This window comes from Diuraphis noxia, unplaced genomic scaffold (genome assembly GCF_037042655.1).
Source record: "Diuraphis noxia isolate RWA-SAM2 unplaced genomic scaffold, SU_Dnox_SAM2 contig0001, whole genome shotgun sequence".
Classification (NCBI taxonomy): domain Eukaryota; kingdom Metazoa; phylum Arthropoda; class Insecta; order Hemiptera; family Aphididae; genus Diuraphis; species Diuraphis noxia.
The window spans coordinates 70253546-70269834 of NW_028301711.1; the positions used below are offsets into that span (position 1 = coordinate 70253546).

At 30.2% G+C, this 16289-nt stretch overlaps 2 protein-coding genes across 2 annotated transcripts; one reads left to right on the top strand and one right to left on the bottom strand.

Annotated features, from left to right (window-relative positions):
• Positions 1–8236: 8236 nt before the first annotated feature.
• Positions 8237–10993, bottom strand: LOC149061521 (uncharacterized). The gene is made up of 3 exons (XM_089215838.1): positions 10200–10993; positions 9490–9734; positions 8237–9426 (listed from the first exon to the last, which is right to left on the bottom strand). The coding sequence occupies exons 1-3, from the start codon at positions 10991–10993 to the stop codon at positions 8354–8356; spliced, it is 2112 nt and encodes a 703-aa protein (XP_089071964.1). The 3' UTR covers positions 8237–8353.
• A 342-nt stretch (positions 10994–11335) lies between these two features.
• Positions 11336–14680, top strand: LOC149061522 (uncharacterized). The gene is made up of 7 exons (XM_089215839.1): positions 11336–11576; positions 12254–12448; positions 12577–12747; positions 12873–12971; positions 13135–13349; positions 13418–13580; positions 14087–14680. Exons 1-7 carry the CDS (start codon positions 11336–11338, stop codon positions 14179–14181), a joined length of 1179 nt encoding a protein of 392 aa, XP_089071965.1. The 3' UTR covers positions 14182–14680.
• Positions 14681–16289: the final 1609 nt, after the last annotated feature.

The window sequence follows — 16289 nt, forward strand, 5'->3', positions numbered from 1 at the left end:
TATAGGTACAAATTTTATTATATACTTATATTGTTATTTGTTACATCCAAGTTTAGTTATTGCAGTTTTTATTATATAATTATACTTAAAAGTTGTTATTTTCTTTTAGTAGTACTAAAGTATACCCTATTATAGTATACCTATTACTTATGTATACATTATATATATTTTATTAAGTATATATATTATTATTTTATTTTGTATTAATTGTATACATATTGATATTATGCTTATAACCATAAAGGTTCTTTATCATTTTATTTAAAATTAATTTTTTTTGTGTCTTTCATAATATTGAATTATAAATTAATAATTTTTTTTTTTTTTAATAAACAATTTCTTGCAATTCTATATACATAGGGTGTGTATAAAAAAAATTAACATATGTACCTACCTATAATAAGCTGAAAACACTGCATTTTTAAACTGCATATGTTTAAAAAACATTTAGAAAGTTTTTAAAAAATATATTAAAAACCTTTTTTGTTTATTTAAAAATGTTAATTAAACATTTTTTTTATATGGAAAAGCGGCCATCAAAACATTGCTATATATGTTTTAAAAACCTTTTTTTATTATTTTTTTTTATGTTTTTAAAAACATTTTTTAAATATTTTATTGCTCATATAATATATTATAATTCTCTTTGTACAATTTTTTTATCTATGATATTTTCATTGCTTAAATAAAAGTTATTTGTTGGAAACGAGTGGGATATGCATTTTGGGAGTGCTTTATAATATAATATAATCATACATTACGGAGGATAAATTATATGACATTATTATTTTTTTTTTTTTTGGAAATTATTTTCGATTGCGTCATATTGTGATGGTGTTGTGTAGTCTTTCCCATATCGTGTTGTTTCTTTATGCCCAAACATGGTCATAATTTAGAACGTAGACAGTGAAGAATGTTAATAGCTTACTGCGGTGATGTGTCATTTTTGTATATTTGTTGTGATGTAATTGTTTAGGAATGTTGGTAGTTAAATATTTCTTATACCAGGTACCTACTATGTTTTAATTGTGTCTGATTTTCTACACCTAAATATGTTTGTAATTATTGGTTTCATCATTTTATACTTCTATCTATTTAATTACAGAAGTACAGAGAATATTATCTACTTTTTAGTATAATACATGATAATAATCTTTTTATAGGCTATCTGTCTTGTATATTTTTATATTTTTAAAACATTATTATTTGTATAAGTAGCTACTAATTAAATAAAATTTTAAATAAATAGAGGAACTCACTATCACTAACTCACTTAATCAAATAATGATTGAATTTTGATAGTTCTATGGATAATAAATAATTGTGCATGTTTCTGATTATGTACAATTTTGTTTTTATGTGTAATACATAAATATTGTAACTAATCCCACTAATATAAAAATTAGATATACTATAGAGCTTAACTATTTTAAGTGGTAGTTACTCATATGGGTTTAATTAGCTCAGTATGTTTTCAATCAAAATATTTCGTCATTAATTAACAAAGTTCGTAAATCACATACCTATTTTAATACGTCTGTCAACCTTGGACATACTAACGACATTATATTAATGACACCTAATATAATAAAACATTAACCACATCTTTTTAGTGCTGTAGTTATCTACATAAGTATACACTAAATAACATTTAGACAATGGAATTTACTAGGGTTGCCAACCGTCCTACATTGGGCAGGACTGTCCTACATTTGTTAGTACTTAGATTTGTCCTACGCGTCCTACAAAGCTTTACACTTTTTGTAGAACAATCCTAAATTCCTACATTTTACAAAAATAGACATTGAAATGTTGAATGTTCTTTATATTATTATCACAATATGTCAATATGATATTATTATCGACGTGATAGAAGATTATCATAGACTCTATGACAGGGGCGTACCCAAGGGGAGGGTTTTCGGGCCTGGACCCCCCATGGATTGACTGGATTTAAAATTCATAAGGTGCAAACCACTGATTGTGTAATAATATGGTTGATATAGTATATTTACATTATTATTATCGGTTAGGTTTATTTTTATTAATACTACCCTTAAGTAGTGCATTTACTGAAAGAGTATTTTCTGTTATGGATTTTTGAGAGAAATAAGTGTTCAACAGCTCTCATAAAATCTGAACAATTAATTTATTTTAATTATAAAGAAGACTGTTTTGAATTTTCTTAGTCAGTAAAAAAGAACAAAGATTTAATTAAGTTGGAGAAGAGTCAATATAAATATTCCTTCAAATGATTATTTTTGTTATTATTGGCTATTGTTGTTTGTAAAAGTCTTGTTTATTATTTTTTATTGTATAAGTTTTCATTAGATGCATAGTTGCATTTACTGAAATTTTTAAGTTTGTTACGAATTAAATAATATATGCTATTTAGTATTTATTATAGTTATTATTATATTAAATTCTGTTGATTACATGATTACACTGATTACAGTATGGTTTATTAAACTATGCTATGTTTATTTAACTATTAAACTGTTATGTATACATATAACAAGTATAAACTGCCAATTGTCATAATGGTGGTATTTTTTTATTTTTATTTTTGGTTTATCTAGACTGCAGTTCTCCCCCTCCCCATTTAAAAATTCAGGCTATGAAACTGAAACTATGCGACTATGGTATATAATGTGAATGAAAAAAATTGTCCTACATTAAACAATTTTAAATTGAATTTAGTGATTTCCCACGGTTCTAATTCTATAAATATTCAATATTGATCAGCTATTATTTACCTACCCATTTTTCCGGAACGCAACTATTATATTATTCAATGGTTCCGTTACAATCGTTGTCCGCTGTCTTCTCGAGGTGTAATCAGAGAGAGTTCCTGTTCCAGCTCCATAATTATATCTGGAACATCCCTGTCCATAGTTGCCTACCAATGCATTGGTCCACGGACTAAAATAGTGTACAATGCGACACTGTTAGCATGATGTGTTGCATCTCATAAGGAGTGTAGGTGAAAAATACATGTTCTAAACTCGAGTGCTAGAAGCATACCGATTTTATTGTGTATAAAGTACCGATAGCAGTACATGCGTTAATACATCATAATTGCATAACCTTTATTGTAGATAGCAGGTAGGTATCATAGCTATTATAGCTATGTAACATCTCCCTTTTTATATATAAACAAAACAGATTACCTATAGATTGAGTTTACAAAAGTGAAATAATACATAATGATACAAATTATAAATTAAGCTTAGTTGAAAATACAACACGTCGCTTACATATCCAACTAGGCTTCGAAACAACATTATCTTTGTTCAAATTATACCTGATCTGTTTACCGGCAGGCCGTAAATGTACAATATTTCGTAGTTTATTATTACCCGTGTTATCACTAAAAACATATGATCTGGGCGTATTGTTTTATTGATGATTTTAGCTGGCTTCCAAGTTTTAGAATAAATCTCTAAACATAATATAGTTTTGTTTTCATATTTTTATTTTCACGTACTAATTTAAAATCATTTACTAACCATAGGCTGTAGAGCATTGTTTAAGATTGGAATTTTCGATCTTAAAGTGCGACTCATTAAAAGTTGTGCTGGGGAAAACTTAGAGCCTATGATAGCACTGTTTCGATATTCTAACAACATTAATTGTTTATCAACTTTACCTTCATCCGATATTTTTAGTATTGATTTCGCAATACTTAAACCTTTCTCCGCAAGTCCGTTAAATTTTGGGTATCTAAGGCTTGACGTAGTTATAACAAATTCCCAATCAGTCGCAAAATTCTGAAATTCATTAGAATTAAATAGCATACGATATGGAAATCTGTTCACGACAAAGCAACAAATGGGCCAAATAGAGTTGTGCGTAGTCTAACAAATAGGAAATTGTCATTGAATACTAGTAAGACCTTTTACATGACGTTCACTATAAATAGTACTCAAATCCCTATAAGTGATTTAAAAATTCACTTTTGTGAAAATGCTAAAAAGTGTGCTGACACAAATACGTGTAAAAAAATTCAATGAGTTCAAAGTATCAGATATTTAGGTATAACTATTGATAAACACCTGAGATGGGATCTGCACATTAATTATTTACTTAAACGCCTGCGTATTTCATTGAATCATTTTTATAAACTCCAGTCAATTTTACCTAAGCACTCATCAGAATAGTATATATATCCTTATATCAAGCTGTTCTCCAATATGGTGTAAAGATTTGGGGTGGTGCAACTGCGAATGTAATAAAACCGCTACAACTACAGCAAAATAAAATAATAAGAGTATGTCTGGGTAAAATAGATTTAGTAGGGTCAACTGTACATAACTATAAAGAGCTAAACGTTTTGCCTTTTAAATTAATTTACCAGAAATTAGCAATATTATGGGTAATTAAAAATATAAACACTTGGTTTAATTTAAAAAGAGTAGAAGATAAGAGAATAAACAGAGCATATAATGCTCCTGTAGCATATACAAATACCTCATATGGTCAAAGATTTCTGGACTATCAAAGTCCTACTATCTTCAACTCCATGAATAATGAATTAAAAAATACAATTTGTATAACACCTAAGTATGCGAAAAAATTGGTTTCTGATTGGTTATTTACTAACATGGAAAAACTTTAATACTTGTACTAGTGTTACAAATTATTATGCTATATAAAAAAAAATAATAATATGATAAATGTAATTGTTAAATGTCTTCTTATGTTTATTTTTACCTAGTTGTAATATTTTACCTTTATGTGTACTTGTTTCTGATAATTATTTCTTATTTTTTAATGTTAAATTTATTTTTAAATGATATTATGTAATTAATTCTACCACTTTATAACTCTCTTTCTCCAACAGAAGCGTAAGCTTACAGGAGAAAGATAAATCAATTAATGTTTTATTTAATATGTATCTTGTTAAGTATTATTTTTTCTGATTAATAAAAAAAAAAAAAAATAAATAAATAAATATTATCTGCCACAAGTTGCTTTGGAATCCAACGTATCGAAAAAATAACTTTTAGTATTTTAATTATATTATTTGAGGTTTTAGAAGATAAATAATTAAACTTAAGCCAACCAGAATAGTATTCAACTTATACTAGGTAAATATCTTTCCCATGAATCATGATCCAAAATATCACACCTAACTTTCTCATAAGGTAGATTAGAAACTTCTTGACATATCATAGGGTCTTTAATATTCTCATTTCTAAAGTTATTACCTACATACTGCAAAATTAGCAACATATTTCTCGATATCTTTATCTAAACCTTTCCAATAAAACAAGGAACGTGCCCTCATTTCAGTCTTTCAAATTCCAAGATGAATTTCGTGTAGTTTAAATAAAATTTTATTCTGTAACTTCATAGGGACAAACACACGATTATTAAGAAAAAAGTGTGGTAATTTTTTTTTGTGTATATATATATATATTACGAGTATTATTGTAACGCCATATCTATGCCGTAAGTCCACGGCAATTATCGTGTCAGATAAGGCGATCGTCGTTCGGAGATATTTGTCGTACCGATAGTCAGTTGTTATAGTGCGGCCACCGACGAACGCCGATTAAAGGCACGTAAACTATTAAATATTTAAATAAAGTTCTTTTCCGTAAACCCGAATTATTTTATTTACTTTACTTTTATTTTAATAATTGCTCCCAACTGAACACCCAAAAATATAGTGTTCTACAGTTCAGGTGTGGGGTTCATACGGAAATTGTGCGGTAAGTCGGTCGTGTGTGTGTGCGCTAAACTCGATTCGGTTTGTTTTTCTCTTTTTTTTTTTTCTGCATATATATGCATATAAAGCGTTAGGATACGCGAACGTGAAATTTTTTTTTTTCGAGTGAATATTAATGAAGTAATATTTTCACCAGTAATTATAGTACTTATATTTTGTGCTGCGTGTACGAAGGCCATGCTATTTTAGCTGGGGCTGTCCGACGACGTGTTATATATCTGTTCGTTATCGGCGAGTGGCTCAGCGGAGCGAGTTGTTCGTACTATATATATATTTTATTACCTGTAGAGCTGAACTTATCGCGTGCGCGTGATGGCTGAGAGTAATAGATATAGTGATAGTGACACGACAACACAACACCGACGATATTTGGCAGATATAGCGATGGTAGTACCGGAATTTGATCCTGTACATGGTGCACTGACGATCGAAAAATGGATCGATAAAGTGGAAGAATATGCTATTCTATACGAGTGGGACGATGTTGCGATTCAACATTTCGCATTAACGAAACTCGCGGGAGTAGCTCGACTGTTCTCTCTACCGAGAGAAGAACGAACGTGGTTGCAGTGGGTACCACTATTGAAAGAAACTTTTCCGTCGACAAATGAAGACGTTTTACGGATAAAGTTGGACGCTCAAAATTTTACTAGGAAAACAGGTCAAAATATGATAGAATATTTTTATGAAAAACTGTCTAGGTGTAATCGGGCCGCCATGGACGATAACGAAAAGATACAATGGATAGTTCGCGGGATCGGCAACGATCGATACCGAGACTACCTGGGCCCACTATCTAACTACAAAAAGCCGGCAGATTTATTACCACATTTGATATCGGCAAATGATTACATCGAACGTGATAAAGAAAAAAATGTACAAAAATCGAACGAAAATTCAATTGTGAAACAAACACGTACAACGGGAACGAATAATTCAAACAAAACGTCACTGATTTGCTTTCGGTGTCGTGTTGCTGGTCATACGTCAAAGGAGTGTGCGAAGAAACCAACAGTGACTTGTTTTCGGTGTGCTAAACCAGGACATAAATCATATGAATGCCGTAATAAACCAAACGTGAGTGATACGACGTCAAGTTCTGTGCCGCAAGCCTCTTCGACGACCAATGTAAACGGGAAACAGCGATCGGTGTTGAAATTGAGTGACGGAACAGTGAGTCAAAATAAATATTTCAAAACCGCCATAATAAATGGCGAACGAGTACAAGCATATATCGACATGGGTGCTGCGTGTGTTGCAATGCGAAAGTCGGAAGCTGATCGATTAAGGATTAATTACGACGACACTACGCGGGAAGAATTTGTCGGTTATGGTTTCGGCAGGGTGAGTTCGTTGGGCCGATTCAAGACTACAATAATAATAGACAAAGTGAGTGCATATGTTACAGTAAATGTTGTTCCGGATGACGTACAAGAAATTTCGCTTTTAGTTGGTCATCCTTTCACGGAACAGCCACACGTCGTGATAATAAGTGCGCCTAACGAATTACGCGTGGAAGAAGTCGCGTCCGTCGAGATGACGGACCACGTCAACAAAACGCCAATGTGGGCCAAAGAAGCACTAGTAATTCCTAAAAATCATGTGGGACATATCACTGTTGTCACGACACTTCCGGATCGAGATTTATGTGTTGAAGGAGGGATACGCGCTACCCGGCAGATGGTGCCGCGTTGTTTGGTATCGACTGACGGCGAGGGGCGCGCGGTGGTGCCAATGATAAATTTATCTGATGGAGACGTCACGATTAAAAAAGGCGATACAGTAACAAGAGGGGTGCTATTCAATGAAGTGTTTTCGAAAGGTGAAAAATGTAATCGTGAAGTAAACCAAGAACCCGTGTCGCCCGAAGAAGTTGTGAGCGATCTCGCGGCCGATCAAGCCGGCGAAGTATTAACATTATTAAACGAGTATAAAGACTTGGTAGCTCGAAATTTGCGACAAGTAGGGTGTACCAACCTAACCGAAATGAAGTTAGTACTTAAGGACGATCGACCAGTAGTGTCCCAGTGTGCACTATAGTGGATTATACATTTATAAACTCTAAATCAACGGTGGATTCTTAGTTTATTTTAAGTTTGGTTTATTTGACATTGATTCAGCGTTGTTTAAATTGTATAATTTTAGTTTACAATTAAACGGGAAATAAGTTTTGACTAAGCGGTTATTCAACGTTGAATATTTTATAATAATATTTGTTTAAAACCTAGTGTTCAAATTGTGAACTATAATATTTTTAATATCCTTATCAGGATTTCTATATCACCGATCATCTAAAAAAAAAAATATTAGCCTGTATGGAGTTGAATTTTTCATCTTGATTCCAAAAAATGTAATATTTAATTTTTTTAGCAATAACAGTTTGTAAGTTTTAAGTAAAATAAACTATATGCTATTTATGGCACAATACGTGAAAACAATTCAAAAGATTTGTGGCATTTGTGAATTGTTTTCATATAGGTAGTATAATAAATACGACAATGATTTCATCAAAAAACTATTATGATTTCAAGTTTATTTTTCAATATTTTTGGAAAAAGATAATATTGCTGTAATAATAAAGGTAGGTACAATTTTATTTACAATCTATAAAACTTATTTTTATGAATGTAGTATTTTAAAAACTATATAACTTTCATTGTTTGAAGAAACGTTTGGCACGATACATGCTTTATGTATATTAGACATATTATCTAATATATAATGTTCTATTGCTCCTAAATAGTTACATAAGTACACACCAACGTTAATTGATGAAACATTAATACCATCAGAGCTTCCAAAAAATTCATTTATGCATTGAAATCGTCTTCCTATAAAACTTGTTTTGAACTTGTTATTACTTTGAACTAAAATATTTTCTACAACAAAAATAAAGTAATTATTTATGTCATTATCCATTACAATTATGCAGTCGTCTCGATGAGTATATAAATGTTGTTGTTCTAATTTTCTTATTTGAATAGTAAAATGTTCAAATTTCATTTGCCTATATTGTTCACAGTTTGCAAGCTCACTGAATAGTGGTCCATTATTATGAATTTCTTTAAAAATTGGAAAATTGTTACTAGTTGGAAAATATTTTTCTTCCCTTGCTAACCTATCTTCAATAATTCTGTTGTACAATTCAGTTATTGCATATCTTCCAGATTTTAAGTACCTTTTTAATCGGCCTAAGAAATTTTCATACCAGAACGCATTAAATTGATTTATGTCTCCATACCTTAATACATCATTGGGAAGGTGAAGTAATGAATGCACATTGTATGAAATTAAAAATGTCCCATATACAATTCCAAAAGTGTCAACAAAATATCTTATTAATGTCTCTGCAAATTTATTCTCATCCTTATTTGTAGCTCTAGGTGATGAAAGTATACGCATTGCACAGTAAAATGCAATAAAGTTCTTGTAGATAGGATCCGGTACAATGTCTTTAAATATTAATGCCCCAGTATATAACATTATTTGCCTTAATTCAGTTGCCTTAAAATCATGATATTTGTTTAGTGACAACGGTATGCGAGCAAAATCTGTGCTCAAAAATGGTGCAATTGTTTCCATCCTTTTATTTATTTCCTTAATTTTTATTGAAGGAAGTCTTACACATCCAAATGATCCAGTTTGCTTGATCGACCCATTTACTAAAAGTCTAATTATCTTTTTCATAATACCTACAGTAAATAATAATATAATAATATAATATAATAAATATAATAATAATTGACATTATTTACCTAAACAGCATAAATGTAGGTAATCTAATGGAAAATTTGAAACCAAACCTAAAGATGGTATTAATAGTAAAGGTGTATCCCCTGTATGATGTTCTGGCTGCAATTTCTCACGAAATGATTTGTCGTCTCTTAAATTTGCATTGCCATCAGGAAAACACATACGATTCTCTGTATAATATCCTTCTTCTGTACATTTTTCACAAGCAAAATAAGCCATGTGTCCTTTGATACACTTCAAAAATGACCTATAAATTTAAAAAATGTACTTATAGGTAACGGTTTAAAATTATAAAGGAAGTAAATGTAACAGATACCCAAGTGTCAGTGGCATGCCGAGAAATGTGGTGACCCTGGGGTCTTTAAGAGACAGAAGCCCTCTTTAATACAGAAATTAATAATTATATTATAATAAATATATCTAATTGCCCATTTGAAAAACCGATGACTTTTATAGTTAGATAACCTATACAAGATAATAAACACTGCCGCTGTACATATTATTTTTGAAATATAAATAAAATTATTTTCAAAAAAATGTTTATTATTTTGTTTGATCTAATGAGAAAGATTCTGTGCCCCAACTTGAACATACTTTGGAGGCCCAGTAGCCCTAGCTTAAATACGCCACTGCTAAGTGTACACTTAATCCAGATAGTTTTTTAAGTTTGTGATGTGTAGGTAAGAGTATAATAATTAGTCATAATTCATACCTGGCAGGTGCATCAGCTATAAATCCCATAAGTTTGACATTATATATTTGATTATTTAACTCAAATCCATTATCTAAAATATGATTAATGTCTTCAATTAGTCGTTCCAAGTATTCCGTGACATTTCCTGGCTTTTTGTCCCCACAATAAACTCCAATCACAAATGGAAGGATTTGTTCAGTATCCAATTTTAGACCTCCCATAATTGGCCAAAATTCATGACCTAATATTGGTATTCCGTCTATTGCTATCCAAACAGGTAATACATTTAATTGTTGCAAGTGTGGATACTGTTGCAATAAGTGTGTTAAACCTTCTTTTAGTCCCAAATGAAAATATTGACCGTTTTCCATTTGAATTATAGATGCACTACCAGATTTAGGACAGTTTAATAGAGTTCTAGAATCTAATGGTAGATTCTTTAACTCATTGAAATCTTCAACATTGTGTAATAAGTGCAGTAATTCAGTTACTTTATTCCGTGGTATATTTCCATCAATAATTAAACGAGCTAATTTTTCTTTAAAAGTATATGTATTTAATACTGAAATGGGTGGTAAACATTGTACTACATTCTTATTAGGGTCTACGATATCATTTGGTTCAATTTGCAGTTGAGCAGACGATGTTATTTTATTGGTTTCCAATTCTATATGCTCTTCTAATGGTGATTGTGAATGATTCTGAGGTACTATACTTGAATGTTGGGTTATGGTTATTTTTTGATTTTGTAGTCGTCGTAACTGACTTGATCGCTCTAATAGGCGAGTTGGTATGTACGGTTTTTTTGGCATTTTTTCCTGTAGTTCGATACTTCTCTAAATTTGTATATTATATTATATTATAGTGCTTCTAAATTCTAATAGGAAATTGGCGTCAAATAGACCAAATAGTACCACACACTCATAGATAATATGATTGTAGATAACAAAACGGTTATCTTGTTATCTGTTTCATGTTTTCAGTTTACTTGGTTACTTGGTTACTCAGTTACTCTATGGTTAGATTTAACCTAACCTAGAATTGTTTATAATTTATTTATTTCCACGTTTCACTAATCATCAGTAAAATACTAAAATTCAATACCAAATTTAATTTGTTTTCTGGAATTTTCTGTCATTTTATAAGTTACAAGGATGAGTATTCTGACCAACTACAGTTTGGAATTAGCCACTTTTCAGTATGTTCTTGTTGATTTTCCTGAAGACAAGAATGCATTAGCTTTAGTATGCACAAGTTGGATATTTTATTGCGAAGATTCATCTGTTTACAAATGTAAATGGCCAGGAAGCATAAATGCCAACAAGTTTGCTAAAAAACGTGTTAAACCATCATCAAACTGGGACATATTTTCATGTAATATAAAACGGTTTTTTCGTAAGTATATACTTGTTATATGTATTTGTATAATATAATATTACACATATTAGGTGTAACTGTCTGTCTGTTTAGCAACTGACGATTGGGTTTTGTTTTTATTTTTGACCTAACATCAATAGTACTTAATAATTATATAGGTTTATTTTATTTATCTTATGGCTACTAATTATTACACTCCTTTAACACACATCAATTCAAAAAAATCAATATATGTTAATACAAATAAAAGTATAACAAGTCATAAAAAATCATGAAATCAACAAATATAGGTAATGTATAATAAGTAAAAGTGTACATGCATGTAACGTGGGGCTAAAGTGCACTTTACCACCCTATGAACATTTTTTGATAGGTTAGGCCGACCCACAAATTCTGATTACTCCATTGTTCTTAAATAGGGAACATAAGCAAATTTCAAAAAAAAAAAAATGGGGTGGTAAAGTGCATTTGTTCCTAACGTAGTAACATGATAACATTTTCTAAACATTTCAAGCAAAGTGAGGATTAGAAGGTACTTAAAATTTTTGTAACAATTAAAAATTTTCATATTTATTTCCTGAAAATTAAACAATGAACAAACATACAAAACCATAAAATCTCATCCCCGGTTACTATAAGCTAAGATTTTAATGAAATATATTAATGGTATATATTATTAAATGAAATACCTTTAGGTACATATGAAGCCGGCAATGATAATTTAAAATCCTATACTTCTGATGAATCATTTGTGGATCCAAATAAACGAAAACTGTTCCCCAATAAACGTTTTTGTTCAAGTTCAGACGATCAATTGTTAGTTGGATTAGAAAAGAAAACTAAACACCTTGAAGTTTTTACTTTACCACCTATGCCTTTATATCAATCTAGTAAGTTTTGTGTGTGTTAATTAGGTAATGTTATTAATTAATGTATGTAAATAAAGTTTTGAATTAATGTTCCAAATCCTTAGGTAGGTAAGTTGATTATTTAATTATTTTATTTAAAATTTATACAGCTCAGAAAGTTGAAGTCCCTATTGAATCAACACCACCACACAGTGAGATCGTGATAAATGACTTTAATATTTCACCTCCAATGTTCAATTATCACAACAGTAATGATTCTTTGACCACATTTGTAGAAGATATAAATTATCAGAACAAATCCTCAGAACAATCAGTAATAGGTATTTTTTTATTTTTATTAAATTTTATAGGAATAATTCCCAATTATTGGGAACTGTATACATGTTTAACACTTTTGAATTTTATAAGTTTGTAATTGAATTGTAATAATTTTTATTATTTGCAGCTACATTGAAAGATTCACCTGAAGTTCCTTTAATTAATAGCCAAGTAAATTCGCAACCGACTTTTGGAATTGATCAAGTCACTAACCTACTTAATGATGGTAGGTACATATATTATGTTTGATGTTTAATCACTGCTAAGCTAGTATACTTCAATTCATATATATTTTTATCTAATAAGTAGAAATACGACAATGTTTAAATCAACATTTGAATTAATATAGTCACCATATTGCAGGTTTATTAACTATTATTACAAATTAGTTTCAGATCAGTACAAATTAATCCAAAACACATTAAATGAAATTAAAGTAGACATTGTTGACATACAAAATCAAATCCAACATCAAGGTTTACTTTTGAGATTAAACCATGGAAATGTAGATGACGACTCACTTAAACTACCATTCGAAACAGTTTTAGAATTGGATGAGTTTGAGTTGAATCTCAAAGTAGACGATCTTCATGAAAGTAGAATGGTAAATATTTAATTTAACGAAATAGGTAAATAGTAAAATTCTATAAACAATTAATATTTTCTCCGCAGAAAAATTGTCTACTAAAAGTTGGACACGTTAAACAACCTTCAAAAACTGTTTACAATTTATTAAAAAAAGTGATGACAAATAAAGTAGCTGAAACTTTTAATATTACTGGAAAAGGGAATAAGAAAGCATTTGGAAAATATAAAATATCCCAAATAATACAAAGTGAGTTGATATATTTTATTTATTATATATTTGTATCTATATTAGAAAATAAATATATGTATACTCAATAATGTTTAATAAATTATATAATAATAATTATATCATTTAACGGCCAATGAAAGTAAGCGAACCATGACCTATAGTTGGGAATGGTGGGATGCGCTAACCGTACCTAAGCTCGTATTTTGCTGATTTGCCAATATTTTTTGTCATGCTTAATACTCTAACTTAAATAAATGCAACTGTCAATATTAAAAAAAAAATAATTTTACATAATATTTATAATATATGATAATAAAGAATTTACATCTTTGTAATCTTTATTTTTATTGTTTGTCATCATTATAACCACCCGGCCTCTTCAATTATTTCTAGTTGATATGCTATACCACTTTAGTGGTAAATTAGCCCATACTGAAAAAAATGTCCACTAATATTAGTTATTAGGTTAAAGTTAAGATCGGGTATTTTACCGTATAATAATTATTTACTTTTTCATTTTTCAGATGTAGTTTATTCCTTACAAGGTACAACAGAAGTGGATTATTTGAATTTTTTGGGTCTATGGCTGCGTCAATCCAATAACCGTGGGGCTAACTAATCATTTAATTTATATTATTACTTAACCTAAGACTGGTTATTTATTTTTTTTATATATATATATTATGTTATTAATATTAACTTTATGTGATGAAAACTATATAATATTTGATTATTTACACCTAAGACTGGTTAGTTGTTATTTTTATTTTTTTTTTATATATTACCATGTTATTAATATTAACTTAATGTGATGAAAACTATCTAATATTTACACCTAAGACTGGTTAATTGTTATTTTTATTTTGTTTTATATAATATTACCATGTTATTAATATTAACTTAATGTGATGAAAACTATCTAATATTTACACCTAAGACTGGTTAATTGTTATTTTTATTTTGTTTTATATAATATTACCATGTTATTAATATTAACTTAATGTGATGAAAACTATCTAATATTTACACCTAAGACTGGTTAATTGTTATTTTTATTTGTTTTATATATTATCATGTTATTAATAAATAATTAATAAAAGGTACTATAGGTATTTTCATTATTTTTTCAACTTTATTTAGCAAAATTTAAAAACTTATCAAAACTCAAGATTTGACACAATATTATAAAAATGAAACGGCTTGCTAAAAAACCATCACTAATATAAATAGTTGACATGACATCAATAATAAATTATGAAATTCATTGAACGTTGATTAAACATATTTTAGACATGGTTAATATACAGATATTCAATGTTGATTAAACGTATTTTATACATGGTTATTATATAGATATTAAATGTAGATCATCTGTATATTAGACATGGTTATTAAACAGATATTCAATGTTGATTAAACATATTTTATACATGATTATTATATAGATATTAAATGTTGATCAACTGTATATTAGACATGGTTATTAAACAGATATTTAAAGTTTAATCAACGTTTAGAAATCCATGTTTAATAAATGTATATTATGCTTACAAGTAAACCACTTCTAAATACGATATCCACGGTTTATCGTGGAGATCTCCACATTTAATAAACGCTTAATAAACTGATTTTTGCACACTGGGGTATAGACCGTATCGGATTTCCTATAAAGAACGAGAACAAGTGCGCAGTATCATTGACGAACTGAAAGAAGCAGACATAGTTGAGGACAGTGAATCGCCGTACGCCAGCCCCATACTGTTGGTGAAAAAGAAGAATGGTGACGTCCGCATGTGCGTGGATTATCGTGCATTGAATAAGAAGACGGTGCCGGACAAATACCCACTACCAAGGATTGACGACCAACTGGACAGGCTGCACGGTAACACGTATTTTACTAGTCTAGATCTTTTTAGCGGTTATTATCAAATACCAATTAATGACGTAAATACGCGCGCACAGACTTCTTTTGTAACGCCCGACGGTAATTTCCAATTTAAACGTATGCCTTTTGGTCCAACCAATTGCCCCGCAATTTTTTCGCGAATGATAACTGCCGCCTTAGGTAAATTATTGTATACGGTCGCTCTAGCTTATTTAGATGATATTATTATTCCGAGTAAAAGTGTGGAGGACGGCCTCGAAAAATTGAGATTAGTATTACAGTCACTGAGAGAGGCGGGTTTAACGATAAAAATCGAAAAGTGTAGATTCTTTATGCGAAGAATCGAATATTTGGGTTTTGAGATAAGTAAAAATGGTATAGAACCGGGGCGTCGAAAAATATTAGCGGTAGAAAACTTTCCCGTTCCTAATAACGTGCGAGCGGTACGCGGGTTTATAGGGCTAGCGAGCTACTTTCGTAGATTTGTGAAAGGATTCGCCGTGATTGCTCGACCACTGACAGATCTTTTGTGTAAAAATACGCGTTTTGAGTGGACAGACGAGCGAGATGAAGCATTTAAACTGTTAAAGAAAGCACTTACGAGTCGACCTATTCTATCGATGTATGAACCGAATGCATATACAGAGGTGCACACCGACGCAAGTCAACATGGTGTAGCAGCCGTACTAATGCAACGACAAGCGGAGGACGGTAAAATGCACCCTATAAGTTATTTTAGTCGTAAGACATCGAAGGACGAGGCGAAGTACCATTCGTATGAATTAGAAGCACTGGCGATAGTGAGCGCGTTAGAACGATTCCGCGTGTACTTAATAGGTATT

What these genes read in the sequence shown, in the direction of transcription:
- LOC149061521 (XM_089215838.1), bottom strand. Translation starts at nt 10,993, where the DNA reads ATGCCAAAAAAACCGTACATACCAACTCGCCTATTAGAGCGATCAAGT. An exon ending in ATAGCTGATGCACCTGCCAG is followed by an intron (nt 9,735 to 10,199) that starts GTATGAATTATG and finishes TTAAATTTATAG; the next exon opens with GTCATTTTTGAAGTGTATCA. An exon ending in CCTACATTTATGCTGTTTAG is followed by an intron (nt 9,427 to 9,489) that starts GTAAATAATGTC and finishes TATTTACTGTAG; the next exon opens with GTATTATGAAAAAGATAATT.
- LOC149061522 (XM_089215839.1), top strand. Translation starts at nt 11,336, where the DNA reads ATGAGTATTCTGACCAACTACAGTTTGGAATTAGCCACTTTTCAGTAT. An exon ending in CACTAACCTACTTAATGATG is followed by an intron (nt 12,972 to 13,134) that starts GTAGGTACATAT and finishes ATTACAAATTAG; the next exon opens with TTTCAGATCAGTACAAATTA. An exon ending in AATATCCCAAATAATACAAA is followed by an intron (nt 13,581 to 14,086) that starts GTGAGTTGATAT and finishes TTCATTTTTCAG; the next exon opens with ATGTAGTTTATTCCTTACAA.